Source organism: Myotis nattereri (assembly GCF_964212035.1).
Source record: "Myotis nattereri genome assembly, chromosome: 7".
Lineage (NCBI taxonomy): Eukaryota > Metazoa > Chordata > Mammalia > Chiroptera > Vespertilionidae > Myotis > Myotis nattereri.
Window position 1 is genome coordinate 11,251,493 of NC_138082.1, and position 23,955 is coordinate 11,275,447.

Sequence of the window (23,955 nt, forward strand, 5' to 3'; positions counted from 1 at the left end):
TTCTTTAAAAAGTGGCAGTTGTGGGAATCATACATGCTGTAGGTAAGTTAGTTTTCAGCATACAAGTTCTAATGGTATTAATGTACAATCAGAAAAACTGGTACATTTCAAACTCTTCGCAATTCATATTATTATGTAAAAGAAAAGTTTGCTTGGTCCAATATGTTTTATTCGCTTGATTATTCATAAGTGTCTTATTCCCTGAAGCAAGTTTATGTGCTATTTAAGTCACCACTACCGCATTCCATCACTCTGCTCTCTAATGAATCTCTGGAGAGGGATCCTGAAGCTTTCATTTTTAAACAAGCTCATCGCACTGAAGTTAGATAGTCACTAATACAGAAGATGTTTAACGTGATTAAGAGTAAAACTGGTTGGACTGGACCAACATTTTCAGTGTCTTTTCATTTGGGTTCCACAGTGAAAACTCAAAACACTTTGCTAACATGTTTATCATTAAGCCAATATAGTAACATCAGAGATTGCTCCAGAAATCTGTAGTGGTAAGTCATTGAAATAATTTTTTGAGAAAGTATAATATAGTTTCCTCATTATCTGGGGAAAAAAAGGGGGCGGTGCAGGGAATCACTGTAGAAGGAATAAGAGATCACAAAAGTGAGAACAAGAGTTGAAATAACGGATCTTGTTCTAAACTACAACCTTGACTTTACACGGTACAAAAAAGGTCACAGACTTTATAAAAAGCTCAGTGGTTGTCAGGAATTTAATTTAAAGAATAGTCAGACTTATGGAAAAGATACAGCATTGGGAGAATAAGAACAAAACTGCAAGATCAAAATGATCTACCTTGACTTTTTCTAGCATTTAACGTTTTTCAAGGTGCTTTCACCTAAACTCGTATTTTATTCATGTAACAGCCCTGTGAGGAAGGAAATTAGTACGGTTTCCAAGACTTTACTGAATCTGGTGGGCAGCTAGACACACATGAGCAGAGTAAGGACTGTGGGCCAAGCACGGAAGTCACTGGGGCATCAAGCCCTGGGTGCCCAGCCAAGGACCACTGTGGGGTCCCTTCCCTCCCCTAGCTGCTGGCATTTTGCTGGCCACGTGGTTTGGACCCTCGGACCTTTCTTACCTCGGGATAACATCTGGGCCTCAGTTGTATTTCAGCTCCAGGCCTAGAAAGGCAGCAAAACCAGATAAAAGCAACAACAAGCCCCCGCTGACCTCAGGACCAGCTGCACTGACTAATGACCCAGCTGGTGCCTGCCAGTCCGTCAGTGGAGACCCAGCCCCGGGCGGACACACCTGGAAAGCTGCTGCCTGTTCTATTGAGATCCCCCTGGGTCCTCCCCTGAAACCTCCTCCCTTAGAGCCCGTCGGAAGGAGGACCTGGCATGCTCTCCTGGGAGCAGTCCTGCCTTTCCCTCCCGCTCCCCCTCTCCCCAGACAGGTGGCCTTGACCTTGGTCACGCCTAAGCTCTAAGGGCCCTTCCTTCGCCGCTGTAACTTATCTTCTATCTCCTAAGCCCTTTTCTTCTATGAATTTCCTCCTCTACGACTGACTCTGTGACTTGATAAATGTTCTCTTATGGCTCTGAATTTTTTCCTATTTAGATTCCAATACTGAGGCTGCTGAACCCAGGCCTGGTCTGACCCCACTGGACTAACACCTGGAGCCCTTCTCAAGGCCCGCCCCCCCCCCCCCCCCAAATCAAGGAAGAAACGTGGAGAGAACCAGAGAGATGGCAGAAGAGGTGGTCAGAGAGGGAGCGAGTCGGAGGGCAAGCACGAAAGGCTGAGGTCCAGGGGACGGGCAGAGCAGCTTCGGCGATAAAGCGCAAAAGAAGCTGGAGCGCGGGAAAGGCGGGGTTAGGAACCGGGAGGCGGTTACGCACCCCCGAGAGGACAGCTGAGGTCGAGGATGAAGAGGAGATGCAGAGTCGGGCGCGCTCCGAGCTGCATGGAAGTTTGTGGGCGGACATCCCGCAGGCCAATGGCCGCGGCTTTCGTCTCCGAGCCGCGCCACCTGCGGGGGCCCAAGGGTTAACCGCGCGCGCCTCCCGCCTGCATCCCGGCCCCGCTCGCCGTCGCTAGGAGACGCCGGAAGTGGGGGCGGGGCGCGGTGGGAATCCTGGCCCGGCGCCCGGCGCAGGGAGGAGCGCGCGTGCGCGCGCCCGGCCGGCAGTCGCCCGGGTGACCGTCCGCGGAGGCCGTGGGCTCGCGGCTCGCGCCCCGCCCCCGTCCCCGCGGCCCCCTCCCCCGTCGCTCCCGCCGGGTGTCCTCGCTCCTCCCGAGCGGCCGCCGCTCCTCCGCTGCCAGGCGCGGGCTTCCCGGCGCTGCGGCCGCCGCTGCCTCCGCGGTCTGCGCGAGGAGGAGGAGGAGGATGTGAAGATGGCGGAGCTGCAGATGCTGCTGGAAGAGGAGATCCCGGGGGGCCGCCGGGCCCTCTTCGACAGCTACACGAACCTGGAGCGGGTGGCCGACTACTGCGAGAACAACTACATCCAGGTGAGGCTCCGGCCCGGCTCGCGGCGGGCGGGCGGACGGGCGGGGGGCCCCGGGCCGGGGGCGCAGGGCGCTCGGGGCGAGGCCGGGCGGGGACGCGGCCCACGGAGCCCGCGATGGCGTGGGGGAGGGTGGCCGCGGGGGCTGGGGCGGGCGAGAACCCTCCGGTTGGAGGACAGTGTAGCTTTAAAAGCCACGTTTAAAAGCCACGAACTGGGGGTGTGTGGTGTCCCCGCCTCGTCGCTCCTCTGCCCTCGGTCGCCCCCGCACGCGGTGCCGGTCCGTGTGCCGGGGGCGGAGGGAGGAGCGGACGGTGGCATTTTCTGTTGACAGAATCCTGCTCCCCTGGGCGGCAGGGGTGTCGGGAGTGATGGGTCCCCCCAGCCCCCAGGCCCTGGAGGACGTTTTAAAAGGAGCGATGCCGTTGCCAAGCGAAGTGCCTCCGTTTTCTATTGATGTGAATGCCTCTGCGTGCGTGTGCGTGTGTGTGTGTTGGGGGGTGCGTGTGTGTGTGTTGGGGGTGCTGTGTGTTGGGGTGTGTGTTGGGAGGGGTGCTGTGTGTCCGCTTCTCGTCGGGATGCAGGAAGAGCGGTAGTCTCCTGTTGGAAGTTGTGCTGCTTCCCTCCCTGCGGCGCCGCGGAGCTGCGGGGCCCCCACCCCGCCCCCACCCCGCCCCCACCCCGCTGGACTGGGACCCCCTCCCCGCCCCCACCCCGCTGGACTGGGACCCCCTCCCCGCCCCCACCCCGCTGGACTGGGACCCCCTCCCCGCCCCCTCCCCGCCCCCACCCCGCTGGACTGGGACCCCCTCCCCGCCCCCACCCCGCTGGACTGGGACCCCCTCCCCGCCCCCACCCCGCTGGACTGGGACCCCCTCCCCGCCCCCACCCCGCTGGACTGGGACCCCCTCCCCGCCCCCACCCCGCTGGACTCGGTCACTGGTGTTCCGGTGGGAACGGGAGTGACTGGCTGAGCCTCGGGATGGTCCTCAGGCTTCCTTCCCCGGGGGCGCCGGGCCGGCGCAGGGACCCTGTGCAGCGCTGTGTCTGCGGCTCGGAGGCCAGGGCTGCTGAGTGCGATGAGGCGCAGCTGCGCCTGGGTGAGGCCAGCGACTCTGGGGGTTAAAAAAAAAATCCTTTGAAAATTATTTGAAAGAATAGGTTAAAACGCACAGGTTAGAAATTCAGCATCTTTTGTTTTCTTTATGGCTGTTTCTGAATCACAGGGTCTACCTCCATTTTTTCCCCTTCCCACTTAAATTCACTTGGCATGAAGGTGGAAATGGAAGAAGTAGGTTAAATTGTTCCTACACTAGGGTCTGTTTTCCCCTCCTGCCCCCATCCCCATTTCTCCTTTTTAACATCAGATATTGGGACGCATTCTCAAGTCTTAGTTTAAATTTTAAAAAAAGGTGTTAAAATGTATAGGTTCATAAATTTCATAAGGACCACGTGGTTAATCAAGGATGGTATTGTGAGATTTTACTTGCAATGCAATGAACTCTGTATTATCTTGTAGGGAATATTTTTTTTTAAATATATTTTATTGATTTTTTACAGAGAGGAAGGGAGAGAGATAGAGAGTTAGAAACATCGGTGAGAGAGAAACATCGATCAGCTGCCTCCTGCACATCCCCCACTGGGGATGTGCCCGCAACCCAGGTACATGCCCTTGACCGGAATCGAACCTGGGACCCTTCAGTCCGCAGGCTGACGCTCTATCCACTGAGCCAAACCGGTTTCGGCTTGTAGGGAATATTTTTATTGTAGAATGAACCAGGCACAATCCAAAGAGGCAGTTGAAAGTATGGCTGGTGCTCTGACCCAAGAATATTTCTTGGGTCAGAGATTCATACAAAAAATACAGTTGTCCATGTTTGTAGGGTGCTTTTCTGATACTGAGTGGGGTAGTAGAGATTCAAAGGTTCAGTTGCTTAATTTCCACCAAATGTAGTCAGAAGTGTTCTATGGCCTACGGCCTGGCCCTGTGTCAAGGGTTGATAGGCACCTGTGTCTGCAGAATTGCATAGGGCAGTTAGTAGGAGAAGCTGCTCTGTGAGCTAGTGAACACTGTATGCCATGCCAGCTTATGCTCTGTGATGGACTTCAGGTGGGAGGAGGATTGGAAGCAGCTGTGCTGTCTCAGGGAATTCACATCCTCCAGGAGAGACAGAAGGGGTCATCCTATTGCCGTGGGCAGCGAGCTACAGGAAAGAGTTAAAGGTCAGAAAGAAATCAGGGTGGGCAACAGTTTGTAGTTGCGCTTAATTGTCTGTGTGTAAAGAGAAGAAACAGATTTGTCTCTCTTTGGAAGATAATTTTAATTGTAATTTCAAGGTATACTTCCTCGTAGGTTACAGTTGTTACATAAAGGTGCAAGTACCTGGACTAACAAAGCTGAGAGGTGAGAGAGATCAGTGATGGTTGTCTTTCTATACCTACACACCCTGTCTCAGCAGGGGGACTCAAAATTTAGTGGTGGCATTTTGAAATTCAAAGTATAAATATTGATTAATAGAAGTGGATTTGGATTTTAAAATATTTGTTCAGTTTTAGCATCTAAAAAAGATTTTACTTTTTTTTTTTAATATATTTTATTGATTTTTTACAGAGAGGAAGGGAGAGAGATAGAGAGTTAGAAACATCGATCAGCTGTCTCCTGCACATCTCCCACTGGGGATGTGCCCGCAACCCAGGTACATGCCCTTGACCGGAATCGATCCTGGGACCCTTCAGTCCACAGGCCGACGCTCTATCCACTGAGCCAAACCGGTTCCGGCAGATTTTACATTTTTACCTTAGATTCTCATCTGTTGTAGGATCCAGAGGGTATATTATTGGTGTTCTTTCCAGATGGCAGCTCTTACATGAACTGTTGTAGTAAAGTTGATAAATAGAACATGATGATAGTGATTTGTGCTGACCTAGCTGCACATTTGGCCGGCTCTCCTTGCAATCCAAAGAATTGACCAGCAGGGGTTTTGATGCTGCCTCTGACCCTGCAATAGATGAAAGTTAATTGGTGGGATCAGTGACCAAGTGGTTAATTTAGCCTTATAGCATCATGCCCTAACCACTAGTTTAAGTTAAGTAACCCGACACGGATTTTATTTTGTATAATGTAATTTTTGCTTGTAAAGTAGAAAAAGGACAGATCTGTTGATCATATGTAACAAAAGGTAAGGGGGGTTTTTTTGCTCAGTATTTTTAACATTGCGGGCGGATCATGGGCATTCTCGTGTTTTCATATTACACAGTGTTTTACATAAATGTGAAAGGCACGCCTTAAAATCAAATACCCGTTGCATTTTGAAGTTATTTATTACATGTTCTTACAAGCTAATATCTTTTTAAAGTATGATCTTTTGTAAAATGTTTTTTTGGACTCGTTCCATAGAAACTTATCTGGCCACTGGGCAATAAAACTACTGGTGCACAATGTGTTAAGTAGCTGGTTTTATGCAAAGGGGTATCCAAAATTTAAGAAAAATAAGTATGTTCTAAATGTGGGTTGTATTGTGTGAAATTGACAAAGGAGGGAAATAATTGTGTAGTCTTTCTAAAAACCATTGTACTCTTTAAATTGTTTCTGTGTTATAAAAATATCCTGCAGATATATTATCAGCATTAGAAGTGAACAGATATTGTCTGTATGAGCACACAACATCTACAGGTAAAGCAGAGCTGGATTGTAAGTAGTAGTTGTCCATGTTGCTAATGTGGTTAACAGAAACTTAAAAATCATCTGTAGTAAAATTTTAGATTTTTGTTTTATTCAATCTCTAGAAACAATTTTTTCTAAAATGTGATGATAGAAAGTTATGACTACAATTTGCTGATACTTACCTGATTATAAAAAAGAACTTAGTAATCCTTAAGGATTTTTTTTGAGATACATGTAAGACCAATGTTTCTTTTCTTCATTTATTAATGTAAATACCTATGCCTAATCTAGGAAGTGTCCAGAAATTTAAAAAAAACTACACACATTTTTGATTAACTTGGAATCTACAGCTTTACAAATAGAAGAATTTTATTTTTTAATTTATTTATTGTTTCTTAGAGAGAGAGAGAGAGACATCGATTCAAACATCCATTCATTGTCCCACTTATGTATGCGTTCCTTGGCTGATTCTTATGCCCTGTCTGGGCATCAAATCTACAACCTTGCAAATTTGGATGACACTCTGACCAACTGAGCTACCCACTAGGGCGAAGAATTTTATATTTGCTTTAATATTTTGGTAGATGAAATACATTTATAGTTGTTACTTTCCTTAATTAAGACTGAAAAACCATCTTGTTTGTATTTACATTTTTTTCCTATTTTTAGATAAAAGGAAGTTACTGATTTTTGTGAGTGATAATTCACATACATAGTAAAATTCCATGGCTCATTATTTGGATATGAAGCAAAATTATCCAATAACATGAATTTGTTCAGAACAGAAATTAGGAACTTACCTTAATAGTTTATATGAATTATTTCTCTTTTGAATACCAGGAGAACTATCATTAATGGCTTCCTTTTTTTTTTCTTTCTATCAACAAAGATATTCCAGAAATCATTAAAAATTGCATTGAAAGGTTTATAAGGAGATAATAGAGTCATGGCTTATTCCCAGCTAGTTTCATAAAAATGTAATCACTGAAATTATATTAAGATTTAAAACTCTTATTTAATAAAAGCCATAGGATACATGCGCATTGTTGAAAGATTATTAGAAAATACAAAGAAACTTAAAATTGTCTAATCATTTTGAATATATATCTGGTATTTATACTTTTAAACCTTTTTGATATATACAACATACAGTATATATCTTTTTTATTAACTTTTTTGAGAGAGAGAGAGAGAGAGAGAGAAAGAGAGAGAGAGAGAGGAGGGAGATCCAGACATTGATTTGTTGTTCCACTTATTTATGCTTTCATTAGTTGACTTTTATATGTGCCCTGCCTGGGAATTGAACCCTCAACCTGGTGCGTCAGGATGATGCTCTAACCAACTGAGCTACTGGCCAGGGCTAAAAATCTAAGCCAGATCATGTCACCTTTCTGTTCAGAACACTCAAGACTTCATATTGCCTACAGGCTGCAAGTGTTGTAGCTTCTACTTCTTTCCTCTCCCACACTCACTCTGCTGCAGCCACTTAACCTTTTTTTCTTGAACATACCAGGCATACTTCTGCCTCAGGACCTTGTTACTTGGCATTGCCTATGTCTTCTGCCAGAAGCACTCATTCCCAGATAGTAGTTGTATGACTGGATCTTTACCTCCTTCAGGCTTTTTCTCAAATGTCGCCGTCTTGATGACCCCTTTTTGATCTATGCAGAGTAGTAACATACTCCTGCCCTTTGTTCACTCTCTTCTTTGCTTGTACTTTTATTTAACATGACATTTATTTCTGTGCCTATCTCCTTCCCCTGGTATATGAGCTCCATGAGGGCAGGGAGTTTTTGTCTCTTCATTGCTAGCACCTGGAACAGTGCCTGGGCCAAAACAGGCATTCAGTAAATATTTGTTAAATGAATAAATAGGTACTTTTTAGTAAGCAGTAGAAAATATCTACTTGAAAACCATGAAGTAGTTTTCCAAATTTGAAGAGTTTGTAGGTTTATGTATAGGTAAATGAAGTAGTTCAATGCTTTTTACTTGTTCAGTATATTTAATGTAGATGCTACTGACAATTGACAGTCCTGTTTCACAAATGGCAGATCAGTTACTTTCACTTAGAGCAGGATGCTCATCAATTGCCTGAGCTGATCTGCAGCTTCTTAGGAAGTGAGCAAGGGAGATTTCCTGTTTTAAAAAAATCAGATAAGAGCGCTTCCGGGGATGGTGTCTTCAGGCATTCACAGGGTCCAGCATTTGACATATTGTCCAAGGCTGTCCTCCAGTACAACCTCTAACAAAAACTAGGCTGTCCTGAAACCCTGGTTAGTAGAATTGCTTATCTTTATACCAGGAAGGTTGGGAGAGCACCAGAATCTGCATGGGGCCTGTGCCCAGGCTGAGTTCGAGGAATTCCTGTGGTGAGACCTGGAGTTCTAATGCTGTTGTCTAAAATGAAAACACATGCCAGCAGCGCCTATGGTGGGTCCACTGTGCTAAATGTGACAGGGTCAAGTGTGCTTTCCTCGTTGAGGGGCAGAAAATTGCTGAAAGTATGGAAGGCTAGGTTCACAGAAAGACTTTGAGTTACTTAGCTTGATAAATGGCACTGCTTTTGAGAGGAAGTTTAAACTTAATTGACATTAAGTTTACATTGTTTCAAGGCTTTTATCACTTATACATTTGTTTATAATGTTAATATGTATAGTTATGAATTTTATTCATGTGTAAGTAAAATGTACACATAATATACCTTTAATGTTAGCAGTTTTATATGTTTTAAACATTATGTACATACTAGAGGCCCGGTGCACAACATTTATGCACTGTGTGTGTGTGTGTGTGTGTGTGTGTGTGTGTGTGGGGGGGGGTGTCCCTCAGCCCGGCCTGCGCCCTGTCACAGTCTGGTACCCCTCAGGGGATGTCTGCCTGCTGGGTTAGGCCCGCTTCCCCCAAGCCAGCAGGCGGACATCCTCCGAGGGGTACTTAGTGCTGCTGTGGAGGCACGAGAGGTTCCCGCCTCCGCTGCTGTGCTCCCTAGCCATGAGCCTGGCTTCTGGCTAAGTGGCGCTCCCCCTATGGGAGTTCACTGACCACCAGGGGGCAGCTCCTGCATTGAGCGTCTGCCCCCTGGTGGTCAGTGCGTGTCATAGCAACCGGTCATTCTGCTGTTCAGTCAATTTGCATATTAACCTTTTATTATATAGGACTAGTGTCCTGGTGCACGGATTGATGCACACTCAAAGGAAATTAATTAGAAGAAATATTTTAATATCGCTATTCGCCCTTTCTCTATAATAGTAGTGTCAACAAAATTCATGATCAACAATGACAGATTGAAACACACATGTGCGATTGGCGCCAGTGAGCGCTTTATATGTATTGCGCATGCGCAAGTCAAATTAGCCTTTTATATATATATATATATATATATATATATATATATATATATATATGTAGATATAGATAAACTTGCTTAATTAGACCTACTTTCTGATTTAGCTAAACTTTTCCAGCCTGGGCAAGAGGTACCCCAACTTCTCTTTCAGATAATTGTAAGCAACACAGCAGTAAATGTCAACACGAAGCACATTATTATTGTAGATCACGCAGGGGGAACAAAGGGTGAAATATTTAACTGCAACAGTGTTTGATTATATTCTGCACAGTGAGAAAACCTGAAGTCATTTTCAAGGTCCACCATTTCTTCTTTTCAGTCAGGTCAAGTTTCTAAACTTTCTAAACTTTCTAAATCTCCTTGTCTTGCTAATGAAAAGAAAATTGGATTCTACTAATTCTCCCATCTACCTATTCCAGGACTTATGTGAGGATCAAATGAGATGAGGCACAGGAAAACGCTTCACAAACATTTGGTTGAACTGTAAAATGTTTGCACCTGGCTATAAAGCAAGTCAGGTTCCTGGCTGAAGAAACTCCAAGGAGGCTAGTTGCTAGGGAGAGGAAGCCGGGTGTTGCTACTTGATGTCATTACCCGGCACCACCCACAGCGACCGTTTCTGGGCTGGGCTGTGGGCTGTATTTTGCGCCTTGGGGTCTTGGCAGCGTTGGCTGTGATTTGGTGGGGTGTTGCTCCCAAGTAGTGGCAGGGCCTGTGTCCCACTTGGGGAAAGCCAAGTGTTGATTTGTCAGCACCAGGTTCGTGGTGCCGTTTCTTTGTAAATGACCATTGGGCATCTGCCCCCTGGTGGTCAATGTGTGTTATAGTGACCAGTCGGAGGGAAGGACAGACACTTAGCCTTTTGTCTATATCAGAGGTTCTCAACCTGTGGGTCGCGCCCACAGGAAAACACATATAGCATATCAGATATTTACATGACGATTCATAACAGTAGCAAAATTACAGTTACGAAGTAGCAACGAAAATAATTTTATGGTTGGGGGTCACCACAACATGAGGAACTGTATTAAAGGATTGCGGCATTAGGAAGGTTGAGAACCACTGATAATGACAAGGCTTTATATATACCCCAGCCTTTTCTTCTTTTTATGATTGATTTAAGACTGTATCTCTAGCATTATTAATATGATTTTTAAAAAATAGTTTAAAATTTGATTAATTCAGTTTGTTATTTAATTTTATTTGGACATAGGCTCTTTTGACTCAAAATATATCAATTAAATCAGGGCCTCTTTGGCTACTACTCTAATCCTGGTCTGGTCCCCTCTCTACCTTTCCAAAGTAACAATTGTTATTTCAGTGTTTAAAATTTGTTTTTTTAAATTTAGGAAACATTTATATAACATAGAACTTAAAATTTTACATTTTAAAGTGTAAAGTCCAGTGGTTTTTAATATATTTGCAGTTGTGCAACCATTACCAAATCACAGTTTTGTTTTTAATTTTTAAAAAAATATATTTTATTGATTTTTTTACAGGGAGGAAAGGAGAGAGAGAGTTAGAAACATTGATGAGAGAGAAACATCGATCAGCTGCCTCCTGCACACCCCCTACTGGGGATGTGCCCACAACCAAGGTACATGCCCTTGACTGGAATCGAACTTGGGACCCTTCAGTCCGCAGGCCGACGTTCTATCCACTGAGTCAAACTGGCTAGGGCTGTTTTTAATTTTTTGAGGAAACTTCATACTGTTTTCCATAATGGCTGCACCAATCTGCATTCCCACTTGCATTGTATTAGTGTTTCCTTTTTTCCAAATCTTCACCAGTGATTTATTGATGGGAGGTGATACCTCATTATAGTTTTAATTTGCATCTTTCTGATGATTAGTGAAGTTGAACATTTTTTTCAGGTCTATTGGACAAGTGTTTATTCAGGTCCTATGCCCATTAAAAATTTTTTTTTAATTGATTTCAGAGAGAGAGGAAGGGAGATGGAGTGAAACATCAATTGGTTGCCTTCTGTATGAACCCTGACCGGGAATTGAACCTACAACCTAGGTATGTGCCTTCACAGGGAATTGAACCTGCAGCCTTTTGATGTATCGGATGACACTCCAAGCAACTGAGCCACCTGGCCATGGCTGTGGCACTGTTTTTTATAACTGAATTTTGTCTGGTATACACCCCTGGTGTATATTTAGTGTAATATGTGCCATTTAACTGAATTTCCATTGTGTTTTTTCCTTGCCTCTGTACATGTTGTAATACTTACGTTACTATTAAGACATTTGGGTATATAGAGAAACTATGATGCATTTATGTACTACTGCTTATTTCTTTATTATTGAGATATAATTGACATATAAATTATGTTATTTTAGGTACAATGTAATGATTGATATTTGTATATACTGAAAAATTATCACCATAATAAGTCGAGTTAATGTGGCCCTAGCTGGTTTGGCTTAGTAGTTAGTCAGCCCACACGCTAAAGGGTCACAGGTTCAATTGTGGTCAAGGGCATGCACCTCGGTTTTAGGCTAGATCCCCAGCCAGGGCTTGCACGGGAGGCAACCAATTGATGTGTCTCTCATATTGATGTCTGTCTGTCTGTCTGTCTGTTTCTCTCTTCCTCCTTCCCTCGCCCTCCTTTCCACTCTCTAAAAATCAATGGGAAAAATAACTTCCCGGAAGATTAACTGCCGGGAGCCGGTCCATCCTTGCTGTTTCAAGGGACCTGGCGTATATGGCATACTGTTCTTAATATGTTTGCTCACCTTCTTGGCACTATGTGTTTTAACCAAGGTCTCTGAGAAAGGTTGTTTCCCCAGGTAGGGATTTTCCCCTGAAGTTAGGGAGGGAATAAAACCTCTTAACTAAGTGCCAGGCGGGTAATTAATCACTTTAACTACGAACAATCATGCTTAAGCTACATAATCTTTACTCCCTGGAATGGAGATAAGAAACGCCCTAACCTTTGAAATAGAGATTGATAGGATTGGAATCAACTGGTATAAATACAGATGTAAGAAGACAGAACAGAGAGAGACAGAACCTAGGCACAGAACCTACACAAAACGTTCTCTAGAGACAGAAGAACTTCGCTGGAGAGAACATGGCGAAAGATCCTGGACAGAAACTGGCCTCAGAACCTAGAGACAGAACCTAGCGAGAGAACATGGCAAAAGATCCTGGACTGAACCTGACTACAGAAATTGGCAAGAGAGCCTGACTAGAACCTGGTGACTGAACCTGGCTGGAGAACCCGGACAGAACCTGGCTGGAGAACCTAGCGAGGGAACATGGCTACAGAACCTGGCTGGAGAACCTGGAGAACCTGCCTGGAGAACCTAGCAAGAGAACATGGACACAGAACTTCACTGGAGATCCAGACCAGAACTTGGCAGGAGATCCTGGCTAGAGATCCTGGATAGGCTGCTGATCAACTGAAGGCTGCCTCCGTGTCATTCCTTCTTTGCCGACTCCGTCCACACCTTTTGGGACCCCTGGACCTGCTGGGGCTGGACCCCGGCAATTAACAAAAAAAAAAATTGAGTTAATGTGTGTCAACATATAGTTACAAAATTTTCTTTCTTGTGATAACTTTTAAGATCTCTGTTAGCAACTTTTGTATATGCAATACGGTATTATTAACTACTAGAGGCCCGGTGCACAAAAATTTGTGCACTCGGGGGGGAGGGGGAGTCCCTCAGCCTGGCCTGTTCCCTCTTGTAGTCTGGGACCCCTTGGGAGATAACGACCTGCTGGCTTAGGCCTGCTCCCGGGTGGCAGAGGGCAGGCCCAATCCCTAGGTGCAGCCCCTGGTTGGGCTCAGAGCGGGGCCGATTGGGGAGTTGGGGCACCGCCCCCTGTCATGCACAGAGCAGGGCGGATTGGGAGGTTGCGATGCCACCCTCAGTCACGCTCAGGGTAGGGCTGATAGGGGAGTTGGGGCACCACCCCCTGTCACACACAGAGCAGGGCGGATCAGGGGGTTGGGGTGCCGCCCTCTATCACCCACAGAGCAGGGCCGATCAGGGAGTTGGGGCGCCGCCACTCTCACACTCAGGGCAGGACCGATGGGGAGGTTATGGCTCTACCCCGTCACACACAGAGCAGGGCCCGTGCGGTGGGAGGGGTTGGGGCGCCACACCCTGTCACACACAGAGCCGCAGGGCGATCAGGAGTTTGGGGAGCTCCCCCCTATCAGGCACAGAGCAGGGCCGATCAGGGGGTTGGGGCGCCTTCCCCTGTCAGGAACAGAGCCGGGCAGATAGGGAGGTTGTGGCCCCGCCCCCGTCACACACAGAGCTGCAGGGCGATCAGGGGGTTTGGGCGCTGCCCCCTGTCATGCTGATCCCGGTGCTGGGAGGCATATTGCCCTTTTGCTATATAGGATAGAGGCCTGGTGCACGTGTGGGGGCCAGCTGGTTTGCCCTGAAGGGTGTCCTGGATCAGAGTGGGGGTCCCCACTGGGGTGCCTGGCCAGCCTGGGAGAGGGGATGATGATGGCTGTTTGCAGCTGGTCACACACCCTTCAGGGTGGGGGTCCCCACTGGGGTGCCTGGCCAGCCTGGGTGAGGGGATGATGGCTGTTTGCAGCTGGTCACACACCCTTCAGGGTGGGGGTCCCCACTGGGGTGCCTGGCCAGTTTGGGTGAAGGGCTGAGGGCTGTTTTCAGGCTGGGACTGAAGCTCCCAACTGCTCCTTTTTTTCTTTTTTCTTTTTTTATTCTGGGCCAGCTTTAGCTCTGAGGCTCCAGCTCTGAGGCCTCTGCTGCTGAAAGAAGGTATCTGGTTTGTTTAGGTTCTATAATCGAAACTCTGTATCAATTCCAGCTCTGAGATCCCGGGCTCACTGAAAGCAGGTTTCTGGGGTTTTGTTTAGCTTTTATATTTGTTACAATGTTTTTTAAACTGCAAGCTCAGAGGCCGGCAAGGCAGGTGGGGAACGTTGATTTCCTCCGTCACTGAAGCAATCAAGCCTCATGTTAGTTTCAAGCTGCCTGGCTACCGGCCGCCATCTTGGCTGGCAGTTAATTTGCATATCTCGCTGATTAGCCAATGGGAAGAAGGGTAGCAGCCGTACGCCAATTACCATGTTTCTCTTTTATTAGATAGGATAGTTGCCATGATCTCTCTTTAGGACATATATGCTACTGCTTATTGAACTCTAATATCTCTTGCCTTTGAATTAGAATATAGTATCATTGGGTTTCTTTCTTCTGTAAGGCAGAGGTGCAGGAGCACAGCTGAAAGGCCTCCGATGTCTTACCTAGGCTGTGGGGGTTTCTAACCTAAATTTTTATCTGTGCTTTAACATTTTTCCTCATTATGGATACTTTGTATATAGAAAAATGTAAACATGAGAAGGGAAGTCAATTAGTAAATGTTCCAGTGTTTATAATTTTAGTTAAAAGTATTTCAGAATTGTGGAGAAAATACATAGATTCTCAAATGGCCTTATTTTGTTAGATTTTCGAGTTTAATATTTTCAGATTTTTTTTTTGCCTTTTCTTACTTTTAACATCAATTTGATGCTGAATTTTCCAGGCCATAAGTTTTGTTTGTTTAGTTTCTTCTGGGATATCTTTTTCTTCCTGTGCAGCCTCCTCTTATGATTTAGGAACAGTTTGCTCTTTTTCAGTTAAGTATCATCTCAGTGTGGCAGAGAGAGCTCATGTATGGTTTAATCCGCCCATGGCCCTGTGAGTTCTGAGCTACATCTTGGGAATTTTGTTCATCTGAATGTGTTCAGTGACCAGAGAATCTACCTCTAAACCCCAAGTTCAACATTACTCTCTGTATTTTTCAGAACGTGCAGCAAAAATTCAGCATTTAAAAAAAAATCTTCATTGTTGAAAGTATTACATATATCCCCTTTTTTCTCCCATTGACCCCTTATAGTCCCCTTTCCCCCACACCCCAGGCCTCCGCCACCTCACAGTCTGTATCCATGGGTTATGCATATATGCATACAAGTTCTTTGGGTGATCTCTTCCCATCCATCCACCTACCCACCTACCCCCGCACCCCCGCCTTCCGTCTGAGATTCCACTGTCTGTTCAAGCACTCTTTTTGGCTCACCCATCCTGTGCTCAGCCCACTGTTTAGGCCTGGGCACACCTACCAACTAACCATTGTAACAACGAATGGCACAGACTGCTTCTGTAAAATGACATCCTCAGATACTTGGTGCTTTTTGGATATACATTCCTTTGATAGTCTGGGCAGTTTTACGAATGCTCTTAAAGTGAACACAAGGATTTGAATCTCTTGATTTGCATGATTTTGTGAGGTTTTCTGCATCAAGTGCACAGCGCGAACCATTTTCAGAGGTCACCTCATGCTGCTTATGGGAAGAGCAGATTTTTGTTCATCTATAAATAAAGAATTTAGAGGTATTTCTAATTTCCTGTGTCTTGAAATGCCAAATGTTACTGTTGACTTATACTTTTCCAGATGCGCTTAAGCTTTGTTTAGAAAGAATCTTACTTGGGAGCATAAAGTTACCATCTTGTATTTATAAGCAAAGACTGTAGTGAATATTATTCATAGAAGGGGAACTTAATCTTCAATGATAATTTAAAAGAGCCCCAACTGTGCCAGTCATTGCTTTTAAGTGGCAAAAGTATATTCCAATGAAAACTAAAGAACAGTGTAATTTTTTATAATTTTAATTTTTTAATAAGAAGGTATTGCTTGTAATAAAAGTTTGCTCGTAATGTAACTGTATGGACTTTCAAATAAGATTTCAGAATACGAAGCTCCTTCCCAACTACTTAAATCTGAGAAATTTAGTGTTTCTGACATGAACAAACCAGGGGAGTCTGCTAAATGCTGTTTTTGTATTTGGCATCTTTTTCATTTTGTGCTAATAAAAAAGAATACTGTATTGAATCTTTGAGGAAATATTTCAGTTTGGGGAAATAAGCCACTTAGTGTCTTTGACCAGTGTGTATAATATCATGTTGCTGGCTAGATGAACACATCAACTGAAGGAAAGTGAGGAATTGAGAAATAGTTATCTGCTATATTTCAGGTTTATCCATTATTGGAGCTGTTATAAATACAGCATATTTGTTATTTTTTAATTCCTAAAGTCTTTGACTCTTCTGTCTCCTTTTTATTTTCTTAGGTTAAGTTAAATTCGTTTGTGAACTTGTGCTCTTTTTATCCTCATCCCATTTTTCTGTTATCTTTTTTATTTTATTTTTAAAAATATTTTTTATTGATTTCATAGAGGGAGGAAGGAGGAGGGAGGGATAAAAACATCAACGACAAGAGAGAATCATTGATTGGCTGCCCCACACTGGGGATTGAGCTCTCAATCTGGGCATGTGCCCTGACCTGGAATCGAACCTTGACCTCGTTCAAGGGTTGATGCTCAACCACTGAGCCACACCTGTTGGGCCTGTTATCTTTTTTAGTTAACATCTTGCCTTTGAGGGAAGTGATACTGACCTGAAAGTAGGAAAAGATGATGAGCTAGTTTACTCCTTTAGGAGAGCAGGTATACAATAGTAAACCTTTGGCGGTTAGGAGGGCATGTAGCATGAAGTGTCACTCCTTTATATTTTCATCTTCTACTCTTGTAGTATTAGATTATAAAATTGACCCATTTAGTGCCCTTGGTTTTGCTACCCCACTTCTTATGGTACAGTGAATTAAAAATTTTTTTCAGTCATTTATTATTTACTGAGCCTGAATTTGCATTATTTTTTTATAGTTTTTTTTTTTTTTTTACTTAGGTAATATTTTATTTCTCTTGAGTATCAAATGGAATTCTGTTCTTTTTTTACAGAGAGGAAGGGAGAGGGATAGAGAGTTAGAAACATCAACGAGAGAGAAACATTGATTAGCTGCCTCCTGCACACTCCCTACTGGGGATGTGCCCGCAACCAAGGTACATGCCCTTGACCGGAATTAAACCTGGGACCCTTCAGTCCGCAGACTGACGCCCTATCCACTGAGCCAAACCGGTTAGGGCTGGAGTTCCGTTCTTTAAATCCAAGGTATACATCATGTACTTTTGTTGTTCATTTGCTTAGAGGCATTGCATGTCTCAGAGAGTAATGAGTCATCACATAGAATACAAAAAAGTGATGGGTTGGTTCATGGCCAAACCATAGAAGTTAGTTGAGTGGAAAGCTTTTTTTTTAGTATAAATATCATGAGATCTGAACTTGAATTCTGCAGTTTTGCATCTAGTAATTCATTTGTTATTTTTTGCTCTTTTCTTCTGAAAATGGGATGGATGTTATGCTGACTCTAATTTTATTCCAGTTTTGTTCATAGATCAAAGGTGCACTGGTTTCAACTAATACTCTTTTGTGTGAGATTTGGTGGCTTGGGAAATTAAAAAGAAGTCAGTAAACTCTTGACTCCTGTTCTCAAGATGCATCTAGGCCTATGGAAAGAAGATCAGTATGCAGATAACCATAACTTCTAAGTGGCATAGTGAGATTATTTTCCAAGGAAAAAGTGCAGTGGGACGTGGAAGGCCAACTCAGCAGACATTCGTTGACCTCCACCATGTGCTAGCTTTCTGGTCAGCTGAGAGAACAGACATAAAAACAGTAGTTCCTATTTTAGAGAGCTGGGAATAGAAATTATATATGGATTGTGGTGATACTTTAAAAGTACTCTAGGTCTATTCTTAAACTTTGTCTAAAACCAGACAGTTGTGTCAGAGCATTCACATATAGGAGTTATTTTTTTTTACAATGTTTTCAGACTGTGCAACTTGGATGCTTTCTTGATATTTAAAATTTGGTCATTAACCATGTGATCATATATAAGATGAAGAGAAATGATTTGAAAGAGAAAAGATTTAGCATTTGCATCTTAAGTAAGAATAAATGTAATTAAGGTTCAGTATAGTACTTTCAAGTGTATTCATTCCTGGTGAATAACAGTCTCCACATTAAACATGAAAAGTTCTTTAAAACTCAATCATTATTTTAATTGGTATGAAGCATTCAGAAGGTAATTAGCTTGAGAAGAATGGTTAAAAATGCATAATTTATAAGCAAACCTTTTATATGAAGAAGTGACTGAAGTATATTTTTTATGTGCTTAATTATGTTTTGACAGGATAATTAAAAGTTGGGTGTTAGTAGATTTATGAGCAAAATTTAATTATGATGAAATCTTAAGTTACTGAAGACTTTTTCTCAATTTTTAAAACTCACAGCAATTTATTATCACCCATCTAGATGAAGTAAGGGGTTTCTTTTAGTTTTATTTAAAATTAAAGAACTTCTTGTTTTCTGAACCATTTGGAAATAAGTTTGCTGATGTCCCATCACTGCTTAACACTTTGTGTTTTTTCTAGAAATAACAATATTTTCCTGGTTAATCACAAAATAGCCAACAAGCATAGGAATTAATACTGATATATTTTTACTATTAAATCCTCATATCCCTATTTGAGTTTTACTAACTTTCCTGATGTACTTTATTAAAGAATCCAGTTCAGAAATACGTTGTATTTAGTTGTTATGACTCTTGGTCTCCTCCAGTCTGGAATAGTTCCTTATTTCCTCATTTTTCTTTGGTTTTCATGATCGTAACACTTTTAAGGATTACAGGCAGTATTTTTTTTTAATAGTATCCTTAAATGTTTGATGTTTCTGCATGACTAGATTCAAGTTAATGTATTTTTGGCAGTAATATCAGAAATGATGCTTGTTATTTTCCTTCTTCCTATCAAGTTCTGATTTCAATTTGTTCCATTACTGATGAGTCAGTTTGCCCCGTTACTGATGATACTCATTTTGTTCACTTGATTACAATTGTGTCTGACAAGTTTTTTCACTGGTGAAGTTATTCTTGAAATATTCCTTGTTGTAATTAATAAGTACCTGTTGGGAAGGTACTGATACTATGCATATATCCTATTCCTTATTAAACTTGTAGCCCATTTTATTCATTGGGTTATAATCCATTTTATCAGTGTGATATGAGGAGTGCCAGGTGGTAGCTGCACATGCATTGGCTTATATTATTGAGAAGCAGCCTGAATTTAGGGAATCTGAATCTTTTGTTTTGATAAGCATGCCTGCCCTTTGTTCCAGAGGGAGATGCTCTTCCCGGCTTCGAAGACTAGTTTCTGTACAGACATCCTGGACAGTCTGGAACAAGCAGCCAGTGCCTCTGTTTACACAATGTCAAGAAATGCAACACACCCGTGGAGAATTGTCTCTCAGTATCAGTTTCATTTCTTCCTACAGGACACGTATATCTTCCATGTTGCCATCTCCTCCAATCTGGATTGTCCGCATTATTGACATTTTAGTCTACAGCACAGCTGTCACCTCAGAAATTTCCTTTGCAGCCAGTCTTGGACTTCCCTTTGGTGGGCCTGCCTCTCTTGTGGATCCTGTTTTTTGTTTCCCATGCCTCCTTCTTCCTGAGCTTTTTGTTTTGATGATGCACATCCTCTGGTGCTTCCTGAAGAAAAATAACTTGGAAAGTTTTAAAAAATTGACATTTTATGTGCTGAAAATCTTACTCAACTTTCACCAGATTAATAGTTTGACTAGATAGATATAGAATTATAGGTTGGAAGTAATTGTGAAAGTATTCTTCAGATTTCTTCATCTTCTACTAGTCTTCCGTATTGCTTTTAAGAGGTCAAGTGCCATTTTGCTTCCTGATTCTTTGTATAGGATACCCCCCCCCACCCCCCCTTCCTGTCTGGAAGCTTGTTGAAGCTTTTATTCCTCCTGATGTTCTTTGCTATGGGTCTTCTGTCAGTGACTGTACTGATCATTTAATGAGCACACTTAGTGGATATTTATATTCGTTAGCTCTGCAAAATTAACTTGTTTCTGCTGTTTTCTCTTTCTTGTATTTTGATTAGTCAGATTTGGACCTTTTATTTTATTTTTATTTTTTTAAATATATTTTATTGATTTTTTACAGAGAGGAATGGAGAGGGATAGAGAGTTAGAAACATCGATGAGAGAGAAACATCGATCAGCTGCCTCCTGCACATCTCCTACTGGGGATGTGCCCACAACCCAGGTACATGCCCTTGACTGGAATCGAACCTGGTACCCTTCAGTCCGCAGGCCGACGCTCTATCCACTGAGCCAAACCGGTTTCGGCCAGATTTGGACCTTTTAGATTACACCTCTATTTGTGTGGTTTTGTTTCCATTTAAAATGTCTCTTTATTGTTATTTTAATGGGGGATGTATGTGTGTGTGTGTCATTAACCTAAGCATAAATGTGATTAATTTGCTATGTTTTAGAACATATTTTAAAATGCAGTTATTTAAAAAATTTTTAATCTTATTTGCCAGGTAGTAGGACAGCACTAGAAAGATTGCAAGAGTTTTTAAAAATACATACATACATATATATATATATGTTTTTTAAAAATACATTTTTATTGATTTTAGAGAGGAATTGAATGGGAGAGAGCAACATCAATAATGACAGTCATTGATTAGTTCTTGCACGCCCCACACTGGGGATAGAGGTTGCAATTCTGGCTCCTGGTTCATAGGTCAACGCTCAACCACTGAGCCAGATTGCAAGAGTTTTTGTGCTTACATTCTGCCTGTTTTTTGCAGGGATGGGGAGGCATCTGGAATACTTTTTAAAATTCTCGCCCAAGGATATGTTTTTATTGATTTGAGAGAGAGAGAAGGAGAAACCTCAATGTGAGTGATAAATATTAATTGCACCCTGACCAGGGAATGAACCTGTAACCTTTTCATATACAGGACGATGCTCCAACCAATTGAACCACCTGGCCAGGGTCATCTGGAATGTTGTTAAGAGGTGAATGAGGCCTTAGCCAGTTTGGTCAGTGGTTAGAGCAGCAGCCTGCCTGACTGAAGGGCAGGTTCTATTACCTGTCAAGGGCAGGTACCACAGTTGATCCACTCTCTAAAAATCAGTGGAAAAGATATCCTCGGGTGAGGAGTTAAAAAAAGGCAATGAGTAAAGGTGAGCTTGTCTGCCTTTAAAAAGCAAGTTTCATGTCAGATTTACCAAATGGACTCACTCATTTTTTCCTAATCTAAAGTAGGTACTATTAGAAAACTTACGATTTGTCACAGTTCAGTCTAAAATGGCCTACTTTCAAATTATGTTCCAAATAAGAATCATGGTATTTTATAGCTGAAACTGACATCTAATCTGGTATTTTCATTGTAACGTGTAGTAGCTGAGTCCTTTAGACGGTAATTGACTTACTGACAGCCAGATAAGATGGCAGAGTTAGAGTAAGAACCCAGATGCTCTATCTTTTCTATTCTCATTATTTTCTAGAAACTCCACTTTGGCTTTAGCAATATAGGTTTTCGCAAAATAGTCAGCCATAGTCTCAGCAAATAACTCTTTTCTGAATCTCAAACAGATTCGTCTATGATCACTTGTCTTATTCCTAAAGTAACCTTTCCCCCTCTGATTTTCCTCTGACACTTTAGATGTGGAGGTGAATATCAAGTTTATTGCCTCCCTTGTTTCCAGTTAGCCCATAGGTAGCTTGTCTAGGTAGATGACATAGCAGCGTGACTATCTTAAAGGTGCCATGTTATTGAGAACTGAAGCCAGTATACATTATACTACTAAAAAGATTTACATCAGATGATAACTAGTTTTCAGAACATTATTAGCTAGTATGTGTAGGTTCAGCAACAGAATTGTTTTGATGTGTGTCTTTGCTGATTAGATTGATAGACTAGGTTATCTTTGATTAATGATTGTTTCTCTTTCCTAGTCAGCAGATAAGCAGCGAGCCCTAGAAGAAACCAAAGCCTACACCACCCAGTCCTTAGCAAGTGTTGCCTACCTGATAAACACCTTGGCCAACAATGTCCTGCAGATGCTGGACATCCAGGCATCCCAGCTGCGAAGGATGGAGTCGTCAATCAATCATATTTCACAAGTGAGACCATACTGTTCTTCTGTATTGTTATGAGGAACACTTAATAAACACAGGCGATCTGTGATGTTGGCAGTGTTTATTATGTGAGTTACCTCATGTATGATTTGGAAAATACAAACTCAGTATTCAAAATAAGTATTTTTTATTCTTTTTTTTTTTTTTTAATCTTCACCTGAGGACATGCTTTTATTGATTTTAGAGAGAGAGAAAGGGAGAGAGAGAGAGAAAGAGAAACATGGTTGTGAGAGTGAAATATTGATGGGTTGCCTCCCATACAAGGTTCCCCTACTGTGGATTGAACCTGCAATTTGGGTATGTACCCTGACTGGGAATCGAACCCACAACCTTTCAGTGTAAGGGACAATTTTCCAACCAACTGAGCCACACTGTATCTTTTTGTGGAGTGATTTTCTACTCTGTGATTTTGTTAGGGAAGTAAATTTTAATGGTTCATTAAAACTCAGTTGTCATGTTAAAATTATCAGCCTTCAAGTGAAATTTGTCTGTTTCTTCCATCTTTTACCAAATCACACATTTTATCTTTTGAAAAATATAAATGTGATAGCTGCTTGTAGGATTTTTGTTTACCAGGATGGTACCATACCTTAACAGAAAGAGTAATCTAAGTGACCTTAGAAAATTATCTTTATATAGAACTTGAAAAAAAATTAGAGGAATATCTTATTTAATATTATTTAACCTTAAATCTGAATTTTCCACTATAAGTGTTTCTTCCCATCCTATATGAACTTCTGTAGACATTAAATGATTTATTGTATGTTGTACTTTTGTGTCTCTTAAACTAAAAACAAACAAAAAAATCCAGCAACAACAAGAATTTTAATGAATGAGAGAGAACATTTATTCTGAAAAGACCTAGTGGAAATAGTCAATGGCATTTAAAAATTTTTTTTTATTGATTTTAGAGAGAGAGGAAGGGAGAAGGATAGAGAGATAGAAACATTGATGAGAGAGAAACATCGATTGGTTTCCTCTAGCACACACTCACTGGGGATCGAGCCTGCAATCCGGGCATGTGCCCTGACTGCGAATCAAACTGGTGACCCCTTGGTTCATGGGTCAATGATCAACCACTGAGCCACACCGGCTGGGCAGTCAGTGGCATTTTAAATTATTAAGTATATGATTAAATGATTTTCTATAGAAGGAGGGATGTTGATTAATAATCTGATATAGAATTTGTAAGTTATACTTGGGAGACTTAAAGTTTTGGCAAGTTTGCAGTCTTAGCAAAGGATCTAAAAAGAAAGTAAGAAGAAAGTGCAAATGCAAAAGATAGGTTAATACATTAGAGTTTCTAAAAACGAGGTACAACTTTCTATAGTTTGTAGGAGTAGGAGAGATTGTGTAGGTAGGTAGATGATGACAACAAGCAAATGAGAGTGAACTATAATAATCTGTTTTCTGATTAGAATTCTGTAGTTCTTTGGTAGAGAAGAGTAGCAGCCTTAAAGAGGAAGGTGAATAAGTCTACTCTAGGTTGTAATTACATACATATATTAAGTCATTCAATGAGAACATTTACTTTTGAGAATCACATAAATTTATATTTAATTTATGTGGTCTAATTAATACTATCTTTTAAA

The 23,955-nt window shown here is 42.4% G+C and overlaps 1 protein-coding gene across 34 annotated transcripts in view; it reads left to right on the forward strand.

Annotated features, from left to right (window-relative positions):
• Positions 1-2,115: 2,115 nt before the first annotated feature.
• Positions 2,116-23,955, forward strand: part of ABI2 (abl interactor 2) — a gene marked incomplete at its 5' end in the record, with an annotated part of 65,015 nt that continues 43,175 nt past the window's right edge. For 26 of the 34 annotated variants that reach the window (XM_081096175.1, XM_081096203.1, XM_081096186.1 and 23 more), the window contains 2 exons: positions 2,116-2,472; positions 22,181-22,348. In XM_081096175.1, coding sequence (XP_080952301.1) covers positions 2,356-2,472; positions 22,181-22,348 — 285 coding nt within the window. The remainder of the gene's footprint in view (positions 2,473-22,180; positions 22,349-23,955) is intronic. The other 8 variants (XM_081096184.1, XM_081096189.1, XM_081096195.1 and 5 more) reach the window with 2 other exon arrangements.